The sequence below is a fragment of the Argiope bruennichi genome, chromosome 6 (genome assembly GCF_947563725.1).
Source record: "Argiope bruennichi chromosome 6, qqArgBrue1.1, whole genome shotgun sequence".
Taxonomy (NCBI): domain Eukaryota; kingdom Metazoa; phylum Arthropoda; class Arachnida; order Araneae; family Araneidae; genus Argiope; species Argiope bruennichi.
This window is the reverse complement of record NC_079156.1, coordinates 17531416-17553375: the sequence shown is the minus strand read 5'-3', so window position 1 is coordinate 17553375 and position 21960 is coordinate 17531416. Positions and strand designations below refer to the sequence as shown.

General features: G+C 33.4%; 1 protein-coding gene across 2 annotated transcripts; it reads left to right on the top strand.

The window, feature by feature from the left end:
• Positions 1 to 441: 441 nt before the first annotated feature.
• Positions 442 to 11786, top strand: LOC129972938 (uncharacterized). Of its 2 annotated transcripts, none has more exons than XM_056087261.1 (4): positions 442 to 568; positions 2648 to 2825; positions 9408 to 9581; positions 11505 to 11786. In XM_056087261.1, exons 2-4 carry the CDS (start codon positions 2669 to 2671, stop codon positions 11657 to 11659), a joined length of 486 nt encoding a protein of 161 aa, XP_055943236.1. In that variant the 5' UTR covers positions 442 to 568; positions 2648 to 2668; the 3' UTR covers positions 11660 to 11786. The 2 variants fall into 2 exon arrangements, with proteins under 2 accessions (XP_055943236.1, XP_055943235.1); XM_056087260.1 differs by having other exon boundaries at positions 487 to 609.
• The last annotated feature ends 10174 nt before the right edge of the window (positions 11787 to 21960 follow it).

The following is a 21960-nucleotide window of genomic DNA, read 5'->3' as shown; positions in this document are numbered from 1 at the left end:
AAATTAAATAAATTCAATAACAAATAATGATAATTAAATATAAGAATATCTTTGACAACTAATACAACACAGTGATGTTTCTTGTCTGGAAAGTATTTCAGGAGTTGAAATTTAATGACGAACGCAGAAACTTAATGTCGCTAAGAAAACTTATACATCTTGAACGGGCAATGGTAAGCATATTTACCACTTTTGAATTTAAACAATATTTAATTATAGACTTAATATATTTTAGAACTATTAAAGTAGCTCAATCGAATGTTCAGCATCTGATTACCCTATTTATCATTTTAAATACTTTTTTGAACCTCCATAAAAAAATCTTTTAGAGGTGGTATGAATACATACCAGAGAACTATAAAGGATTAAAACGTATCGTCCGAACTTCCACGTCCTTCATTTTGATGCGCACCTCCACTAGATAAGTAGAAGCAATATGTTCTTCATTTCATCCTCTTCTGTCTTTTTATCTTACACCTTCTGAGATTGATTGCGTTGAGATATCGATAAACAATAATCGTGTAGCATCTGATATTCGGAGAGAGTTGCAAAACGTTCTTTTAAGCAGGTAAGGACTTATTTTCCAAAAAAGTGTCACTTGTGCTTAAGGTAAGCATTATTTGGTAAAATATTTCTCGTTTATCTGCACTGCTGATGTTTTAGGCAATACTTTGCAAAAGAGTTGCCATTTATATTTAAAATTTTCTATGTTTTGTAATATTTTTTTTCCGTTTTTCTTTCATATTTACTATCTATTGTATTTATGTTTATATTTATGAGGCATATTACGATATTTACGAATTTTCATTATTATCCTTTTTTATAATTTCCAAATTTTTTTTTATCATTCTTCCATTTATTATTATTTATTTCTTATTTTGTATTATTTATTCATTACAAATGACATTTTGTTTTTATCATTTTATGTTGTTTTAATTGTTTTGCAAGTCGACTTTTATCATTCATAATGTCCTCCGGATCTCTAATTATATTATCTTTTAAATTATTAATACAGAAAGCACAACTATTTAAATTTCTTCCTTTATTACTTAATAAGACTCAAAAATTTCAGTACAGTAAAAACTGAAATTTATGCGAAAATAATGTTTTTGTATATGAAGTATAAAAAAAATACTGTCGAAAAATTCGAAAAACACATTTTTGTCATTAAGTCCGTCTGTCTGTCACACTATACTATTCTTTAATTTATTTATACAAAAAGTATAACTATTTATTTTTTTTTTCTTTTATTACTCAATAAGTCTCAAAAATTTCAGTTCAACAAAAACTGAAATTTACTCGATTTTTTTTTTAACTTTCTTGTATGAAGTATAAAGAAAATATCAAAAAATTCGAAAAACATATTTATGGAATTATGCCCGTCTATCTGTCACAAATATAACTTAAAAACACTTTGTTCTAGACAGAGAAATTTTGATATATGGCCTTTACACCAAATTTTTAGATTTCTAGCAAATTTTGTGCAAATATATATTCAGAGGAAGTCTGTCTGTTAGACAGTCCGAATATAAATTAACACGACAACTATAAAATGAAGAGAGCTAGATGGATAAAATTCGGTACAACGTTTTAATAATGATTTTAAATAGATCTTGATTTAAATCCAACAAGGATTTGAACATAAACAAGAGTAACTGTACCCCGACCTAGCCAGATACCATGCGGGAAACTTGATATGGCCGCCGAAGAGAAGCCCCTCCAATCACGAAGGAACAAACTACACCTGATGACATTGGACTCCTGCAAACAATGAAGAACCCTCTAGAGAGAACACGAATTAGTACAGAACAAAAAAAGAAAAAAATTATTACATTTTACATTACATATTAAGTTGTGAAACATTAAATATGCATAAGATACATTAAATGAATGTTAACTTTTTTTACATTATGAGGGAGCTAAAGACAAAAGCTTTAGAAAAGTCTATTAGGAACTAAGTCTATTAGGGACAAGTCTATTAAGGACATTCACTTTCAAGGCCATCTGAGTCTGTGTTCCAGCCATAGTGCACAGGCTTTGATCACGTGATTTATAGGTCCTTCTTCGGTGCCACACTAACAAGTCGAACTTTTTTCAATGAAACGGCTTTGATGTATAAAAAATACATCATGTCCAGTATATACTTGGTTAAGATAAAAATCACTCTCCATTCGGTCCAAACGTTTTTAAAATGTTGATAGGTTGTTCGCCCCTTGATGGAATAATTCCATCGCTCCTGCCAATCCTTAGTTATAAGTTTTTTAGCCTCATTTCTGAGTTGGATTTTAGACTCATGGAAAGATATTTCTTGCGTTTCTAAGTCAGAAGCTTCCTGTAAAGAAGGAGTAAAAAAACAACTTTATATCTTTATATCTATATTGCTACTTATACTAAAATTCATATAAATATTGCTCAAAGCGAAGGAAGCCATTGATGATAGCCGCAAATCATTATTAACTTTGTGAAAAAATGGATTAAATCTAACTTCTAGTCAGTGACCAAAATGATCGACTTTTCACTGTAAAAGGTAAACTCTTTGTATCGTCGACTTCAAGGTCAACCTTTCAGAAAACATTTTTTTAAAAAATATATATAAATCAAAAAGAGTGCGGCTGCTTTCATTATGCAATGCATTCTGATCCTTTAGGTCCAGAAACAGCACAGCCGGATGGAGGCCATGGAGGCCAGCAACCGACTTGAAACATCTCCAGCATTTATTTGCAAAGGTTTTCTTCTTTCTGTGAGCATATTCGTGGGGTTTTTTGGAGTCTTCTTCTCTCTCTGGAAGGATATCGATTATGCCGTGCCGAGCTTTCTCTTTTTAGGTAAGTAAAAATTTCCCGTGACAAGCTTCCAATGGCTTGAAAGCTCTGGTTTTCACTGAACATCATGAAAGCAAATTCTCTTTCACAATATTATATAATATTGTGCAATATAGTATTATATAACTTACTTTATCAATATTGCATTATTGATGTAAATAATAATATAAATAATATTGATATAAAAATATCAGTATTGTATAATATTTAACAATGTTATACAATATTGGCAATATTGCTAAATATCATTGTAGAATATATGTGTTCTATTAGAGAACTGGATCACTAAAAAATGACTTTATTGATTACAAACTGCTATAACTATTTCATGAGTAATGGCACAAAAAATAAGATTTGCCATTAAATTAGAAAGAAATTCAAAGTTTTGTTCATTGTCATCCGAAATCATTTTATGTTGCGTATCATGAGCAAAACTGGTGATTAATGTCAACAAAAAAATTGTTTTATGCATTTATCTTCTCTTGATTATTTAAACAAACTATTATCTCGATAAGCTTCAGAAATATCTTACGTCATAACTTGATACAAAGGAATAATTTTCAATACAACTGCATGATTAAAAAATGATTTCATTGATTACAAACTGCTATAACTATTTCATGAGTAATGGCATAAAAATAAGATTTGCTGTTAAATGAGAAAGAATTTCAAAGTTTTATTCATTACCATTTGAAACCATCTATAGAGCAAATTATGCAAGGTATTTTGAGAAAAATTGGTGATTTATGTCAACAAAAAAATTGTTTTATGCTTTCATCTTCTCTTGGTTATTTCAACAAACTATTATCTCGATAAGCTTCAGAAATATCTTACGTCATAACTTGATTCGGATTCTACAGTTAAACTTGCGTGAAAACGCAACATTTCCTCATTCGTTAAGGAGGTTCTTACGTTTTTAAATCAACAATAACATATAGAAGATAGTCGTGGTCTTCAAGAATCCCTGTTATGCTTTTCGTATACTTATATAATCCTTATATAATTTTTTTATAATTACAGTACACTTCCGAGTATTCGGTTGGCGATTATCCGGCTTCCGTACTATCCGGCTTAGTTTTCTTTCATCGTAATTAAATGAGGGAGACAAGGTATTGCATTGGCAACAATGTTTATGTTTCCTGCATTTAAATTACGCGTTACAGATTTATGTTAAAATATGAGCAGTTTATATGTTTTAATTTACTTTTTCTCTAATAAATTCTTGAAGCGTGCAGTGCAGTGCAGTATATAAACATATATAAATTACTAGTACAGAGCTTTTTGTTTTAACTCGACACGTTACCTGCAACTGCTTCTATGATTTACGGGCCGCGGCCGCGTTCACATTGTTCGTTACTTGAGATGAACGGAGGGTTTAATACTCAATAAGAAGTGAGAAAATACGTGTTTTAACAGTGAGCTTTGGTATAAAAACTTTCTCTTCTGGTATTGACGGGCAAAGAAATGAGTTCATAGCACTCCAACCTATTCTGCTTTTTTATTAACCAGCCTGCCCTTACTCCACATTAGACCGGATTCTCGGGAATCTACTTTACTTCTTTAACGAGAATATGTAAGAGACTTTGCATCTATATTTCCTATAGAGAAAACAATTGAAGAATAGAAAATGCACTGGTATTTGCGAACTTCTGAGGATCCGGAAGAAATTATACACATTTTGGAATTCATGCCTACATATCTACGTAATAAGGGGTGGTCACAGAGTACATTTGTGAGGGATTTTAAAAAGCTTTGAACTTCTTTCAACTGTTCTACATTAATCTCATTTACGAAAGTCATTTTTCGTTAAATAATTATAGTCGTTTGTAATGGGGACAATTAAGTAGGTATTTTGATTTACCTACTTAATACTTAATTAATGAGTTATATGCAATCTTAATTATTATCTCGAAATAATATAGAGGGTTTCTTAAAGATGAATGAGCCCGCTGTGACCTGGTGGTAAGGTATCGACTTCAGAACCCGAGGGTTTCAAATTGAAGACCCGATTCCACCGAAGAACCGTCGTGTAAGCGGGTATTGTGCGCGTTAAATCCATCGGGGCCAAACGTGCTCCCGTTGCTGTGACGTGGAAGTTTGCAGAGGGAGTGCCAGTTCAGGTGTCTTCCTCGTCATCTGACCGAGGTTCAAAATTTTGAGATCCGTCCCAAAATAGCCCTAGTGTTGCTTTAAAACGGAATTTTAATATAACTAAAGATGAAGATTCGCTTTGAATAATTATTGCTTAATAATTAATGATATGTATCAAAATCGGATATTGTGGATGATTATATATTTTGTAGAGGGTCAATCTAGATCAACTTTAACGAGTTTTTGGCACATTCTAACGATTTTTTAGCACATTCGAAAATATCTGGTTCTTAGTAAGTCTGGAAATATATGAAAAATTAGAATTTATAAAATGTACTCGACAGGCGCGTCATTCTGTTTCACTGAGTTGCATAGATAGATCATTTATCATTCAGTCTTGAAAATCTAGTCGAAAGATCTTTGTATGAGCACTCTTTAGCGAAAAGAAAAAGACTGAGTTCTTTCTTTCTGCACAGACGGCAAGTAAAGAACTTCGAGTAAGAACATGACCAATCTCCCGAAAGTTGATGATTAATCATATATAGATCAGTATAAATTAGAAGAAAAAATACCCTAAAATATATGTATGCAGTCGTGATTCGATTCGCAGTACCTTCAGTAGTCATTCCAAAACATTAATTTCAATTTTTAATTAATATACAGTGTGGCCAAAAATAACTTTCCCTGTTTGGCGGCTTCTACAGCTAAAACGAATGAACGGAATGAAACCACATTCCATATACAGACTGTGGAAAGCACGGAAAAATAAATTCCCCTAAAAAATAGTACCAAAAGTTGCCGATAGGAGAAATATTGGCGCTGCTGCAAAATTTGCACATTGAGATGGATTATGTAAAATTCCTAGCATGACAGTAGCGCTATGCAAACCTTGTCAAAAGAGCAGTGCGAATGACCTGTTAGTAGTTCATTCTTGACTATTGACGTGTTCTTAACTGTTGCCCGTGATTGACTGTTGATGTGTGTTTAATATGGGCCCACATGCTTTACTGATGAAACAGTTCTACTCTAGACAATGTAATGCCGTGACTGCTTTTAAGCAAGCCTGCATGTCTGGAAGCAGAAGACATACTGTTATGAACATCAAAACGACAGTTTACACGCAGTAATGGAGAACATCATACACCGTATGCAATATGCTGTACACAGAAAAGGTCAGAATATTCAAAATGTTACATAGGTCGTCCAGAGAATCTTAACTCTGATGAATATTTTCTGTGAGTTTCAGTAATTCATTAATAATGTATTCCAACAGCGCCAGTATGTCCCCTATCGGTACTTTGGTACCGGTTTTTTTTCTGCGGAATTCATTTTCCCATACCTTCCACAATCTGTATAAGAAATGTGATTTCATTTCGTTCGTTCGTTTTTTCCAAGCCAACCAGGGAAAGTTATTTTATAGTTATATTAACCTCTAAATAAAGCTACGCTAAAAAAAAGACTGATTGGCCAAGTAATGATATGAGTTGAATATGAAATTTCAGCACTATAGATTTGTTAAAATAGATATATTAAATCAATTATCCGTGAGTACAAAAACAGGAAAAATCAGTTTCTCATGATAGATATTAACTGGAAATATACATTTAAATATAGCTAAAAACATACTAATGAGTGTGCCAATTAATAATTAACTTTAAATGCAAGCTCATGATAAAAACAATCAAATTTTACTTTAAATTTTCTTATTGATTAAAAATAACGTGGATCGGCCTCTCCCCACGTTGGGAGTCGGTTTCTTTCCATCGCCTCTGGTCAAGTCTGAACGTCATGTTAGTTTATTTACCCATCTGTAATGTCTCGATCCAATAACAGGTAGCGATATGATCAATTTTTTTATTTACAGCTTTATTACATAAAAACAACTCTTTCTAATCTAGGTTAAATGAATGATGCTATTTACAACACGAAAATTAAACAAGAATAGTTCCTTGAACAATTTCGAAGGAAACAACTTTACAAGAACAGCTAACAGGCTCTTGGCGTCTTAGGGTACTCCAGGGGTAGCTCTCGGAATCCACCAAATTTTCTTCGGGTGGAATTTTACTCAGAAGTCCGATTCACACGAAGCTTCTCTCTCTCTCTTGATAGTTGAGATCGGGATTACGGCTCATTGGGGCCGCAGGCCCCACCATCCGTAAATCTAGCAAGAAGTAGAACTTAGCGGTGAATGAAAATTTTCTTATTAGTTCAAGGTACTGATAGATGATGAAAGATTGAAGATTATTGAGATGACACGACAGGAGTGAGGCCAGGAGAAGGGGGGACTGGTTTTCGGGGTTCAGATTAGTAGCCAGAGCCAATGAGGTGCAGGATAATGGGAGAAACTTGTCAGGACCAATCAGGAGACGGCAAGGTTGAGGAAGGCGTAACAGCGCTGCAAGGGAGGAGTTGGGTGATTATTCTAACAGAGCATCAATTAAGATGAGTTGCTTTTCTTCTTTTGTCTTGGCCAATTTGATCTTTTTCGCTGCATTGAGAAGGCCTGGAAATTCCGCCAACATAGACTTGATTTCTCTTAGTGAAACCAAGAGATCTTGAATAGGCATGTTTTCAGGGGTGATGGGATTTCCATGTTTGGGTGGGTCAGGAGCAATCGAGTGATGATTACTGAACTTATTTTTTGCAGCATCTGCATAGGATTTTCTTAGCTCCGGATTAATTTTGATCACTGGGTAGGATTTACATCCTCGCCAAGAGGCGAGGTGTCCAGCTTGGTGGCAGTTGATACAGACAGGTTCTTCTAACTTTTCTTTTATGTCACATCTATTTGTAGGGTGCTTGCCATTGCATTTGATGCATCTAGGGGTGCATTTACAGTTTCTAGCACTGTGATAAAAACCAGCACAGTTGTAGCACATCGTGGCTTTGTTTCTTTTCCTGTAAGTTTCAACTCTGATCTTTAAAAAAGCAAGTGATTTCAGGTTGTAGATATCTTGAACAAATTCAGTCCTTTTTAGTTCGACCATGAAAATTGGGTAGAGGGTTTTCTGACGAAAATTTCTCAGCTGGGAGATTCTTAGTGGGTGGAAGTTCCTTTCCCTAAGTTCTTCATTAATTACACTGCTTTCCATGTTAACTGGGAGACCCTTGATGATGATTTTAAGTGGGCGGTCTTCAGGAGATTCCGAGAGAACATATTCTTGATTCTTTTCATCTAAGAGGGTGAGAATCTTATCTCTTTCATCTTTAGCAAATGGGGAAATTTGGATAAAGTTATTTCTGAAGGTGTTAACGGTTCTTGGGTATTGTCTGCAGATTTCTTGCAGTATAATGCTGTAGTTTTCAGATAATTTCAGATTGATGGCTGGGATTTTTAACTTTTTGGGATCTTCAGAGTGTGTGACTTCTTGCTTTTTATCGTCTTCCAGGAGGGCGAATTTATTCGCAGTCTCAATGTCAGGTTCATTAGTTGTGGAGAGAGTTCTCTTCGCTGCTTTCCTTGGGGATACTGGTATGAAGTCATCAACATTCATATCTTCATCGGGTTGTGTGGCAACTGTGCACTTCTGTGAAGTTTTTTCGGGTGATGAGTCCACGGAAACGACGGGTTTGGTTGTTGGTCTAGGAGCAGGCTGAACAGGGTCATTCCTTTGTCCTTGCTGTTGATTTTTTGTCAAGATTTGAAGCTTTTCATAGAGTTTATTGAGCTCTTGTTGGGATTTTTGCTCTAGGGCGGCCCAAATTCGGCTATTGGGGTCCTTACGCAGCATGCGGCGGGCTTCTGAAACTTTCTTCTTCCCATAAAATATAGCATCTTTGAGACACTTGATATCGTCGCTTTTAGCAATTGTATCCATGTTGTATCCACGATCGAGATCCCAAAATGACATCTCGAATAGAATGCGAAATCTAGAAAATCATCGAATCGACTCGAATCTCGAATCTCAAGAAAAATCTCGAATCTCGAATCTCGCAGAAAAAAAAAAAAAAAATGAAATGTCTCGAATCTCGAATGACGAATCCTCTCTCTCTCTTCTTCCGAAAAATCTCACCTTTTATTTTCCTCTCAGACTCCCTGTTACCCAATCACCGTTCAGAACAACCTGAATCGTCTCTGGTCGCCCGTGGGAAATGTCCATTGATGATCCACCCTCCACAATGGGAAAAATGAAGGACATCTGGAGTGTTTGACACTCTCGCCTTTCGAAGACACGATTTATTTCCCTGGGAAACGCACGTGTGGTTCCTTATCTGGATTAGCACTAATTGGCCAGATGGCCGTACTTAAAAGGAGGGTCTTCCATTTGGCAATCTGGAGGCAACACTGTGGGAGTTTCGTTGATGAAGAATGGCCCGGAATGTAAATTATCGAGTGTGGGAAAAAGGAATGTCACAGTGGTCACCCAGGAAGAAGCTGAATCATTACACATCATTATTTCTTATTTCTTGCGATAGCATGATGATATTTATTCTTGGGTATTTATAGGAAATAGATGTCTGCTTCATTCATTAACTGGAATGTTTTTCTTGCAGAATGTACGAGCGCCATCCTTCTTAACATGTATGTGCAACACAAGAAAGGGACACTCTTTACGAAATACAACAGACAAAGGCTGATGTGCGTCCTAGTCTTCGCATGTATCATCTGGGTCTCGACGTTTGGATACTCCGCTTTTTTAATATTCTGGGGCATAAAAAACAAAGAAGGTAATACAGTTAGTCGCATATTATGCTTCATTTGTCAGTATTTAGATTAATACACCAAGGACATATGTTGCTTAGAACCTGATTTTCTATTTCAAGACATTGGGTTTCTGGCCGATTGCACTAAAACCAATTATGCCCCGGAACCTGATGCAATTTCAGTGCGTCAAGGGTCAAACCTTCTATCTTTGATGTGGGGGGTTTGAATAGGAAGTGTAGGATCAGATATCCGTCTTCTTCATCCCCATCTTTAAAATGATATGATCTGCAAGAAATACTCTTGTATGGCTTCAAGACGGGACATTAACACGAAAATTGTTATGGAAAGAGCTTTGCAAATTTAGAGGACATCTTCAGACGACATGGAGGACACTCATTCCAAGGATATATGTGATTTGGCCCCTAAATTTCAACATCAAGACAGTGGGTTTCTGGCCAATTGCACTAAAAATAATTATGTTAATTAGTTTTGATTAATGCTAATTAACATATGGCTTGATGCAATTTAGAATGCAACGAATGGTGTATTATGTCAAAATAATTATGTCTTAATTATTATATTAGATTAGATGTCGACGTGGCTTCATAAAATTTAACAATTTGGTTTCGTGACTAAATGTTTTTTCTAAGAAATTTCTTCAAGGTGTTATGTCCACTAGATTCTATTATTTTCACACTTTAAAATCGTTTTCCAACTGAGCAGAGACTATCTGTCAAACTCGAGATTGCTATTTCTTTTTCTGGTGAACCTGGGTCTGAAATTCGAGTTACTCTCATATCTGTATAAGATCATCAACTGCCAATTCTTTGACACGAAGAAGTTGATAGCAGTGATGAGTGTCCGACAACATTTTCTCAATCTAATGGCCTGACTATATTGACTTCTTTTATCATATAAGTGAACTCATTAATTTCAGTCCTTATTTTTGGTTCATTTTTAAACCTGCTAGCGTGGTCTCCCAAAACTTACTCGCATACACTGTAGCAAAGGTGTTGTCCCAGAGAGCGGTTTGCTTGACATTGTCGTACAGCTGTTACGAAATACTAACTTTTAGTGTGTATTAAGCATTTTCACTGAATCAATCATGTGAAATCGTGGCGAGTGTTTTCACCATTATTCCCTGATATGCAGTTAATAGCATGCAAAAACTGAATTTGAGTCTTATACCCGATTTTTCCAACCAAATGAAACAAAATTTTGCCACAGAACTACACTTCTAGTCACAAAATATCATGCCAAGTTTGATATATTTAAATAATTTCATTATTTGTGTTATCGCCTTTCATGTTTCTGAAAGTACAAACCGACATTCGGTCAACTCCTTATTCTATTTGGCTCAAAATTTGATTGATATTTACAATATAGATATTAAAACCATGTACCAAATTTTATTCAGCTAGTTCTCTTCGTTTTTAAATTGTTGTAATAACTTTTATTTGAACAGGAGAAGAGACAAACTTCCTCTGAATGGGTTTTGCTCAAAACTTGATAGAGATCTATAGATTTGGTGAAAGACTACGTCAAGCTCAAAGCATTTTTTTTTTATATTTGCCACAGACGGGCATATGGACACAAGACATAATGCCAAAAATGTGTTTTTCAAACACAAAATGGTTTAAAACGTGGAGCTTCGTTAAAATCTCGAATTCAAATTTTGTGAATATTACAATACTTTCTATATGAGAAGGTAGAAAGAACATTTGAATTTTCATTTTATTTCTGTTATTCGACTTTGAAGTTTCGCTTGTATTCTATATTAAACCGTGAAATATTTAAATTGAGGGAAAAATAAATAAGAAACCACATAATTGTGAGTTTAATTAGGGATACTGTTATACTGAAGTGCATTCGTTACCCAAATATATAATCAGACATCCTATATAGTGCTGTTCCATAATTTTAATTTTATAAAATTTTTGTTACAGATTTTTCAGTTGAAAAGGATGGCAGCTTTATTGCCTTAATCCCTTGCTTCGTTGCATGCCTGTGGAGTGGACTGCTCATTTATGAGACCAGGAGATTCATTGGAATGTTTGATGAGCAGTATGGAGGATCCAGCTTGCCGTACCGTTTAAACTGATATCCAAGGGATAATGCAATCTCTCATCCAACTTCAATCATTGTATGCCTTGATATATTATACACAATGAAGCATTCTGCATTGTCTTCATTTCTTGCTGTACAGTTGATAAGCATTAAATTTGTGTTCTGAAATTTATATAGGTCAGTTTATATTTTTAGATGTGGATTTTAAAACTAACAACTCAATATATATTTCATGAAATAACAGTGGAATACGTTTGTTCGCACCGGGAAATGAGAGGTCTCAGAATTTTTTCCCCTCCACGTTTTAACTGAGATGTACTTATAGGGATTTCTTTGTCACTTACGTTTTAGACGAGGGGATCTTACGTATCTTTGGAAGGATTTTTTTATACCTTTGCTTGAAGCGCGAGACTTACAAAGTCACAGATTTTTTAAGAGAGCTAGAAATAACTAAATAAAAAAAAATGAGATTTGGATCGGGAATAAGAGAAGATTTTAGAATAAAGTACTATGGGTTAATTGAATATAAAAATTAGGAAGTTGATAAGGATTTCAGTTACTCTAAGATATTATGTATATATATAGTCTAACACAATACTTTTGCTTCATTTTGTTGACAAAATAACAACAGAAATTATAAGTAAATTGTTAATAAAAGCAAATGTACGTCTGCAATGATGTTTTAAACCGTTTGACTTAGAGCTACTAAATTTGACAATGAGCTATCAAATAGAAATTTGGCGGGTCAGTTTTTTAGTCAGACTTTTAACAAATATGCTTCGTTGTAATTCACAATGAAACTTTCGGTATTTTGACTTGTATTCATTTCTAGATATAATTACTTGCTTGATTCTCCAGGGTTGCTTTGGGGTATAAACATTTTAATACTATAATTTCGTCAAAATGTCTTCCAGAGACTGAAGACGAATTCCATTTTTTGTGGAATGAAGTGTTTCTACTATATTATTTATTAAACAACAAAAAATATATATGAATAGAAATAAGTAATAACTTATTTGTATTCATATAAGCAATACAAATACAAAAGCAATTTGAATACTAATATCAAAAAAAGGAGATATGGGGCTTATTCTCTCGGAATAAATCTTAATCGTCCACATAATGGCATGTTTGAATCTTAGCTTTATGTTACAGTAAAACAGATCCCACATAATGCGTGTTTGGTATTTAGTTTCAACATGCAATAAAAAGAATCCGACATGGTACAGTAAAGAGAATCAGACTCGCATTTTGCAAGCGTATTTTAGTAAGTTCAAAACTTAACACTAATCTATGTATATTGTACAAAGAAGAACAACCATGACCGAACCGGGACTCAAACCTGGGATGCCCAGATCACGGGGAAGGCGCTCTACCCCTATGCCAGGACACCAGCCCTTCTTTTGTATTTTTAATATAAGAGAAAATAAAAATAATTAATTAGAAATTTTTAAAAATTAAGTTCTACGAAACTTTTATTAAAACTTTCTTCCTACATGACACATGTGAACAAAATTTGAAGATAGAAAAAATGTGTGATGTAGTTTAGATTTATGTAACTAACAGACTGTATATATGGAATTCCCATTTTTATTTATACAAACGATTTTAATAACTAAAAGAATTAAGTAATCGTTTCTCTTTCACTTTTTATTCAAATTTATCCCCTAATATTAAAGATAATACATATAGAAAAAGCAAAAAGAAAGATAAGGAAAGGCTACATAGATACATAGAAAAAAAAACAACCTGACAGATAGACTTCCTCTGAATAGATTTTACTCAAAATTTGACAGATATTTAAAAATATGTAGTAAAGATGATATACCAAATTTCACCCCTCTATCTCAAAGCGATTTAGAGTTATCTTTGTCATAGAACAGATAGACAGACAGACACACATTACGCCAAAAATTGTGTTTATCGAACTGAGGGAGGTCTGAAATGTTTCTTCAAAATTTCGAGTTCAAATTTATTTATTTATTTATTTATTTTTTTTGACGATTACAATACTTTCTCTATATTTTGTATGCGAGAAAGTAAGAAAAGGTTTTTAAAAATTATAAGTAGATTTTTATTTAAAAATAAATTGAAATAATCAACGTTTTCCTCAATAACTTGAAATATAATAATGTACAAACATCATTCACAATTTCATATCACTTTACAATTTAAAAAGAAAAATTATCTTTTAAATAACATCAGTTTTCTTACGTTTTTTAAAATTTTTATAAAGTATTAATTGCTATTAAAAATTCGCTTTAAATAACATTATTGTTTATATTCCAAATGTATAGTCTAATAGCTCACTCGTGAATATGCAGAAAAAGTATTAGATTATTTAGTTTAATATTAAAACTACGAAATATTGAGGCGTTCTCTTACATAAGATTAATCTTAGGCTGACGTTCTTTTACTTCTTGCGTACGAAGTTTCGAGAAATTATTGTAAACGTCACTCCGAACTCGAGATTTTGACATGGAGTTTGTAGTGAAAGTTTATAAGCCAGTTAACAGCAACACAAAAAGGTGACAGCAACACAAAGTCGGTCTGTAGTGAAATCTTATAAGCCAGTTAACAGCTACGCTACACAGGCACTTGCTTTTGTATTGTGGTCATGTTACTCGGCTGCGAACCACAAGGTCCCAGGTTCTATCCTCGCTCAATTCAATTCGCCACAAGTTCAACGAACACACTTTTGGCATTATATCTGCTGTTTGTTCGTCAATCTGTCTTTGAATATGATAAATCCAAGATGCTTTAATTAGACAAATTTGGTATATGATCTTTACAACAAATTTGTAGATTTCTACCAAGTTTTAGTGCAATCTATTCAGCGAAAGTCCATCTGTCTGGCTGTGCAAATATAAGTTAACACGATAACTTCAAAAGGAAGAGAGCTGGATGGATAAAATTTGGTATACATATTTAATATCGATATTGTAGTCACCCACCAAATTTTGAGCTAAATTTAACAAGAGGTTGACCGTCTGTCGGTCTCTACTTTCAGAAACATGTAAACGCGATAACTCAAAACCGTAATGACTCATATATATCCAATTTGGCATGAAATTTTGTTACTGCTACTCCAGTTCTGAATTAAATTTTGATTTTAACTGGTTCGGGAAAAAAATCACCTCTAAAACACAAATTTTCCTTTATTCGAGAGTATGCAAGAAAGTTTTGGGTAGACCACCCCCTCTGATTGCAAATTGTGTTATGCAAAATTATATCGATGGGAAATGAATCTATTTATAAAATCAAGCCAGATAATCTTTATCATGTACGATGTTTCGAACAAAACGTTGGAATCTCCTTTCATTTTCCCCGAGTGTGATACTTGATGCCTTTCCCATAAATAGAAATCATTCGCTAATCGTCACTTGTAGTGATAAATAACTGATAAATGAAATTGATTTTACATGTTTGCACAATAACTGAAATTCCGCTTGGCATTCTTTCAATCATGTGATCGTCCAATCACGTAGTTCAATCATTCACTTAATCTGAGTTCTTAATTATATAATTGGTATGAGAAGCGTTGTGAGTTGAAAAACACTGTTACACAAATGTATTTAAGCTATTTTTTTAATTTTAAATTTTTAGAAAATACTCTGAAATAAAATTGATACCGCAGAAAAAAAAATATCTTTTTGAACTGTATAACTGAGTTTAAGCGTTAACATTTGATTAATTTTTAATTAAAAACTACACATTACACATTTGGTGCCTAAGTCCAAGTTAGGCTTTCTAAAGTGTTGATAACGATTTTCGATTAATGCAACTGAAGGATATTCTTCAGAATATAAACATTGTCATATTCAAAAGTTTAGACGTCATTATAAATATGTGGAATGATATAAAAAATTATTCCTATACTCGTATTATTTAATTCCTTTATATCTTCTGCTCCAAACTTTCACCTAGACACGTTTGCATTCGGAACATGTATTCACTAAATGCAAGGGCTTGTTTATTGCTCCCAAAAATAAATATATATTGTGGGTAAAAAAAGTTTCCGTACGGAAGACTAAAATAAAAATAAACTAGCATAATTTCTAATCTTTGCTTTTTATCTTCATAAACTACTTATAAATTGTTAATATGAGTTTTTAAAAGGGAGTTTTCATAATAAATTTCTCTTTTTTACAAAACTCAGTAAGTCCGTTTGCAATTTTTAAGATAAATGTCGAAGTATCATGCAAAAAAAGTTTCCGTACGCAATATTCAAATTCCTCTTGACGTGCTCTACAACTAATCTACAGTAAATATTCGAAGTTTGATGGTTTGTCAGAGTGGAGAATACGACATAACAACAGTTGTTTAATTACAATGTTTCGCTGATCGTCTTAAAATGGAAATTCAGAAATCCATTCGAGAGTTAATGATTTGGTTGCGAAAAAATGGATTATTTATGAAAAAAAATCACAGAAATGACTTACCAACCAAAGTCTACAGTGCAGTATATTATTGAAAGATACAGTGATGTGTAAACATTTGAGAATAGAGATCGACCCGGAAGAACTCCGAAGTTAAATCGCTTGTATAAAAGAAATATCATGTGTAAGGTGCAAGATAATCCCTTGGATTAGTGCACCTCAACTTGCAACTGATTTAATGGTTAATTACAACATTAAATTCGCATCCTAAATTGTAAGAAATGTCATTTAAAAAAGATTATAATGGATGTGGGGCCCGTAAAAAGCCTGTTATAAGTCTCTGCTACAGAAAAAGCGTCTCGAGATAATAAATAAGCATATAAGCAAGCCTTTATCTTTTTGGGAATCGGTCCTTTTTAGTGATGAATGAAAATTTAATATCCATGGGTCAGATGGTTGAGTTATGATCTGGAGGGAAACAAAACAGCATATATAACTTAAGAATTTATATGGAACTGTGAAGCACGGTGGTAATTGGAATATGGTATGAGGGTGTATAAATGCTACTGGTGTCGGATATTTATGTTTTATAAATGGAAATATGAATAGGTACATACATCTTGGCATTCTGAAACAAAACGTTTTAATCAATGCAGATAAACTGTCCCTTGGAATGGACTTTACTTTTCAACAGGACAACGATCCTAAGCACACCTCCAAGATTTGTCAAGAGTAATGTCTCTATAATGTTAAAAAAACAGCTTCATAGCCCTCCCCAGTCTCCCGATTTAATCCTTATAGGACATTTATTTGAAGAAATCGGTCGTGAACTAAAAAAATATGGCACATAGAACAAGGTTGAACTCAAGAGGGCCATTCAAGACATTTGGAGTAGTATTTCTCCAGAAACAACTAAAATACTGATGGGGGTTATGCCACAACATTTTAGAGAAGTAATAAAGGCCAAAGGAAGGCTTACCGATCAATAAATTCAAGTTGGTCAGCATGAAAAAGGTTTTTGATGTACTATGTAAATACTGTACGGAAACTTTTTTGTTCCTTATTAGTGGTATTTTTTTATTCTTTCAATTTAAGTATTTAATTTTCTTCATAGTTTTTCCTTTATAATATTCATAAATAATAAATGAAATTGTGTTAAACCAATTTTAAAATTTTCATTTTCATAACAAAATATTTTGTGCCAAAAATTAAACTTTTATTAACAGTCATAGCTGCGTACGGAAACTTTTTTACCCACTGTATATACAATTGTTTCAAGTTGATTTTCCCTGAAAAATTAATCTACATCTTATTATTAATTAGAATTATTTACTTAAAAATAAAAATTCGAGAAAGCCGAAATATTTTTTTTAATTTTTTATTTGCCGATTTTATATATTTCGAACATTTTTATGGCGAAAACGGCATTAAATATAAGACTGGTTGTCGGATAATTTGCGCACTTCAATTTTAATTTTCACAGCATATATTACGAATAAATGACGGTTAATATAATTTTAAAGACTTATTTTTAAATTTCGCTTAGTTTTAGCAAGTAAAGATTACAAAATTAGACGAGAGCTTTGTTGTTTTGAGAAGTGTCGCCATAGCAATGCATTTCGAAGTTAGGTATTCTTGAGTATTTACCTCGGAAGCAAAATGAATTATAACCAGACAGAAACACTAGAGAACATTTGAGAAAACGGTTTGCAACATTCAAAATAAAAAATAATTTATATTTTTCAAGTTTCACTTTCAATTTCTACAGCCACCTTTTATTTTAAAATTTTTAACCGATAAAGCTTCGATGATAATCACAATGGCACTTTAGTTACCGAATGATTTAGATAATTTTTTTTTCTCCTTTTGAAACAGGACTTATCGATTCTCCGAAGTTACTTTTGTTTACTAATGATAAAAAAATAGAAAAAACGAAACTGAATTGATCTTTCTTTACTAATGGTTTAAAGTGGCGAAAAAGACGAAACATGCATGTATCTTTCAGACTCGATTACCTTGTAATGTCCGCAAAGCGCGCCTCACAAATCAACATCTGTTGAAGTCTAGACGCTGACATGCCCAGTCGATGAAAATGAATCGAAGGAACGTGGGCAGATCCTTTTATTTAGGATATTCAGGCAGTTATTGAAGGTAACCTCCTTTAGGAAATGGTTTGAAAGTAGAATATTGGGGTACTGCTGATGTTTCGACTCCGGCGCCATTTCTATTCGAGAAGACAGACAATGAAAATGAATCGGATGAATGAAGGAACGTAGGCTGACCCTCTTAGTAAGGATATCAATGTAGTTATCGACAGCAACTTTCTTTCTTTAACAAATGGAACAGAGTTTGTTTAGTTTAGTTATATTAACGTTTAGTTATATAACATTCTATTTTGGTACGGACATCATAATTCTGAACCGCTATCAGAGGACGAGGGCGACACCTGAGCTGGTAACCCCTTCACTAAGCTTCCGCACCACGCCAGCAGTAGTACGTTTGGCCTCGACGGATTTAGCGTGCACCAGACGGTTCTTCGGTGGAATAGGGTCTCGAACCTGAAACCCTTCAGTTCCGAGGCCCCCAAAAGGTGCAAGAATACAATTGTTAGGGTTTAAATGATAATCTAAAACTTCTTGATTCCGACCCATTTCTGTACAAGAATATTTTTTACATTAATACACATATAAATAGGGAACCTATAATCGAATTATGTATGAACAAAAGGTAAACAAATATAAACTGACATGTAAAAAAATATTTATTTATTTTAATGAAATGACTTTAAAACAATTTTTTAATTAATTCGAGTTGCCAGATTGAGCATGAATTGAGGCCAGAACGTCCTTGTCATTATCGAAGCATTAAATTATACTCTCCGTGCTGTTTTTTCTCAAAATATTATTTTACTTAGGTTTAAATTTACCATCTAAATAACCTAACACACTTAATTTTATACCTTGTATAGTTGAATATTCATCATGAACTTGGATTAAATGATATTCCGATTTTTGTTTAGAAATAAACAATTCAGTTAAAAGAATATAGTAGTTTTAATGTGAAGAAATCAGCAACTGAATAATTCACTTTCCAAACTTTTACTAACTGTAGCGTAAAATATTATGACAAGACAAGACAGTTCTCGTTTTTTAATTCTTTCCCTGTTTAGAAAAATAATTAGAATTTGTATAAAGCATTCCCAATTGGACCTTTAATTTAGTTCAGTTATATTAAAGTCCCGTTTGAAAGTAGCACTAGGCTATTCTGGGACAGACATTGTCAATGTGAACTCCGGTTAAATGACGAGGACGATATCGGAGAAAGCAGCCACTCCATCTCCAAACTTCAGCACTATGCCAGTGGGCGAACGTTAACGGATCTTCAATGGAATTGGGTCTCGAATCTAAAGCCTTCCGATCCTGAGGCCGGAACCTCATCACTAGGTCACCGCGGCCTCGGCCCTCATTGGGTTGTTTCTTGATTTTAATACAGAGAAAGTTGAAAAATATTTTTGACTATACTTAATTTTTAAAAATCAACTGAAAGATATTCATTCCTATTTTTTACTGTACCTAAATTACAGTGAAGATGGTTAAGAAAATAACAGGAAATCAGTATCGTACTTCCTTAATATTTTATAATTTTTTATTTTTATTTTACGTAGAACTATACGATCATTTGTTTTGATGTGAAGTTAAGACGTTAGTATTAATTGGAGCAGTCATGATTTCGATTCTTTGACTTGACTTGATTCCAGTGGCATAGTTTGGGTTTCAGCACGGAGCGCAAGCTAAACTCTCCACCCTATTATTTAGGTATTAAATACAAAAGGCTCCAAAATTTACAAACATTCTGAAAAACTTTCTGATAATAATAAATTTGTTATTATGTATTGTATATTGTATGGGGTACAAATAAAGAAATTATGTATGAATCTTTTAAAATATAATAAACACATTTATTGCAAAGGTTTTAACGTAAATGCTACTTTTCGATATAGGCTCAACATTTATGATATGCGTCGACAAGATTAAATTGCTATTACATAAAATTAAAAGCACATAACAAATAGCAGCGAATAGAATTTAAAATACAAATCAAATTCCAATTGGTAATACTAGAATGATACTATTATGATTTGTATTTTATTGAATAATTAATAACATTAAAAATAAAACTTTTGTCCTTAACTAAAAGTTTATTTGTCCACTTTCTGCTTTTTTGTATATTTGAAAAAGTATAGAAATCAACAAAAAAGTCTAACGGGATATTGACTAATATCCATGTTTTAGACCACCCTGAGTTCGAAAAATATATTTTTTTAAAAATGTCCGTCCGTCTGTATCTCAAAAATGCCAAATTTGCATATTTCTATCTTATTTTGAATAATATTTGTTCAAAGGAAGTTCGCCTGCTCGGCTGTTCAATTATAAGTTAACACGATAATTACAAAACGAAGAGAGCTAGATAGATAAGATTCGGCACACAAATTTAACATCTATAGTGTAGATACTTGCCAACTTTTGAACCAAATCCAACTTCGGATTGACTCCCTGTCGATCAAAGATGTAAACGCGTTAATTCAGAAATGTAATGCGCTGGTGTGGTGTGGTGTGGAGAGGGGGGTGCCAGCTCAGGTGTCGTCCTCGTCATCTGACCGCGGTTCAAAATTACGAGGTCCGTCCCAAAATAGCCCTTGTGTTGCTTCAAACGGGACGTTAATATAATTAAACTAAACTATCAAAAATGTAATGACTTAAATATTTCAAGTTTGGGACGGGATTGTAGTTTTGTGTCAAATCTTCGTTTCAATCGATTGAGAAAAACGTGTCTAAAGTACTAATTCGATTTTCAGATACTATTAACGGCATGCCAGTGACTAATCACTAAAATTCTGGCCATGTATCACATAATAGATTAAATAAAAATACTAATTCACGCCAAAGGTTAATATTTCCTAACTATTGTACACCAATGCTATGTAAGGCGTTCTCTGGCATGAAAAGTTTATTAGAGTGTATGCGAAAATGTTTTTGGGTGATCATTCCCGCTGGTTCTAAGTTCAAAGACTTTTATTGCATTACCAACGTTTGTAACATCACTTGCTTCTTGCTCAGTAGACAAGATACCAGATTGGTTAGCCTTGAAGTACTTATTGTTGATCACAGGAAATTTTTTCAGTTTCACTTTTTAAAAGCTCTTCTCACAGCTGACATCAAGTGTGGCAATTGTTAGGAATATTCCCAACATTATTATAACTTTGGGCAGAATATCTCCCAGCATAGATTTCGCAACAAATTGTAATAACCCAAGTGGGTCCGCTTTAATTAACTTATTTTCGTTTGCTGTAGCAGCTATAAAAACCCGCAGTCGAACTCGTTGAGTTTGAAATCCTATTTGTCAATTTGGCAGATGCGCAGTCTAGATTACATTCAGTGATGGCCAAATTCAGCTGTATAGCCGATATTAGATAGGCAAAATATTCCGTTGAATTCTGTGGCTCTTAAGCCTCTCACGAATTTCTGCAATTATTCTATCAATGAAATCAATTCTTTTTCATTGGACAAGCCATCTCCATTTCCATCGTCAGAAATATACCTTCGCGTTTTGCGCCCTTAAGGTTTCATGGAAATGTGAAGGTCTTCATGCATATTTTTTTGCATAACTTATAGCACTGTCTGTCGGTTCCTCCCGTTCTTCTTTCAGCGTCGTTTTCAAAGCAATTACTTTCGAAACGAACAATCTCATGTCGAGTCCTTTTGTTTAAAAATAGGTTTTCTGCATTGTTCACTTCATGTATCACAGACGGTCAGAGGTCCACAAAACAAAGAAAGAAAAATAACTACTTCATGGCTATTAAAAATTCATTTGTTTTTGTGTTTTAATTTGCATTTATTTTTGTCAGTTGTTGCAGAATGACCAAAATGTCTTTGTTATGATTTCGTACTATCGCAAC

Coding starts and splice junctions, on each gene's coding strand:
- LOC129972938 (XM_056087261.1), top strand. CDS start 2,669: ATGGAGGCCATGGAGGCCAGCAACCGACTTGAAACATCTCCAGCATTT. Junction 2,826..9,407: donor GCCGAGCTTTCTCTTTTTAG/GTAAGTAAAAAT, acceptor TTTTTCTTGCAG/AATGTACGAGCGCCATCCTT. Junction 9,582..11,504: donor GGGCATAAAAAACAAAGAAG/GTAATACAGTTA, acceptor TTTTTGTTACAG/ATTTTTCAGTTGAAAAGGAT.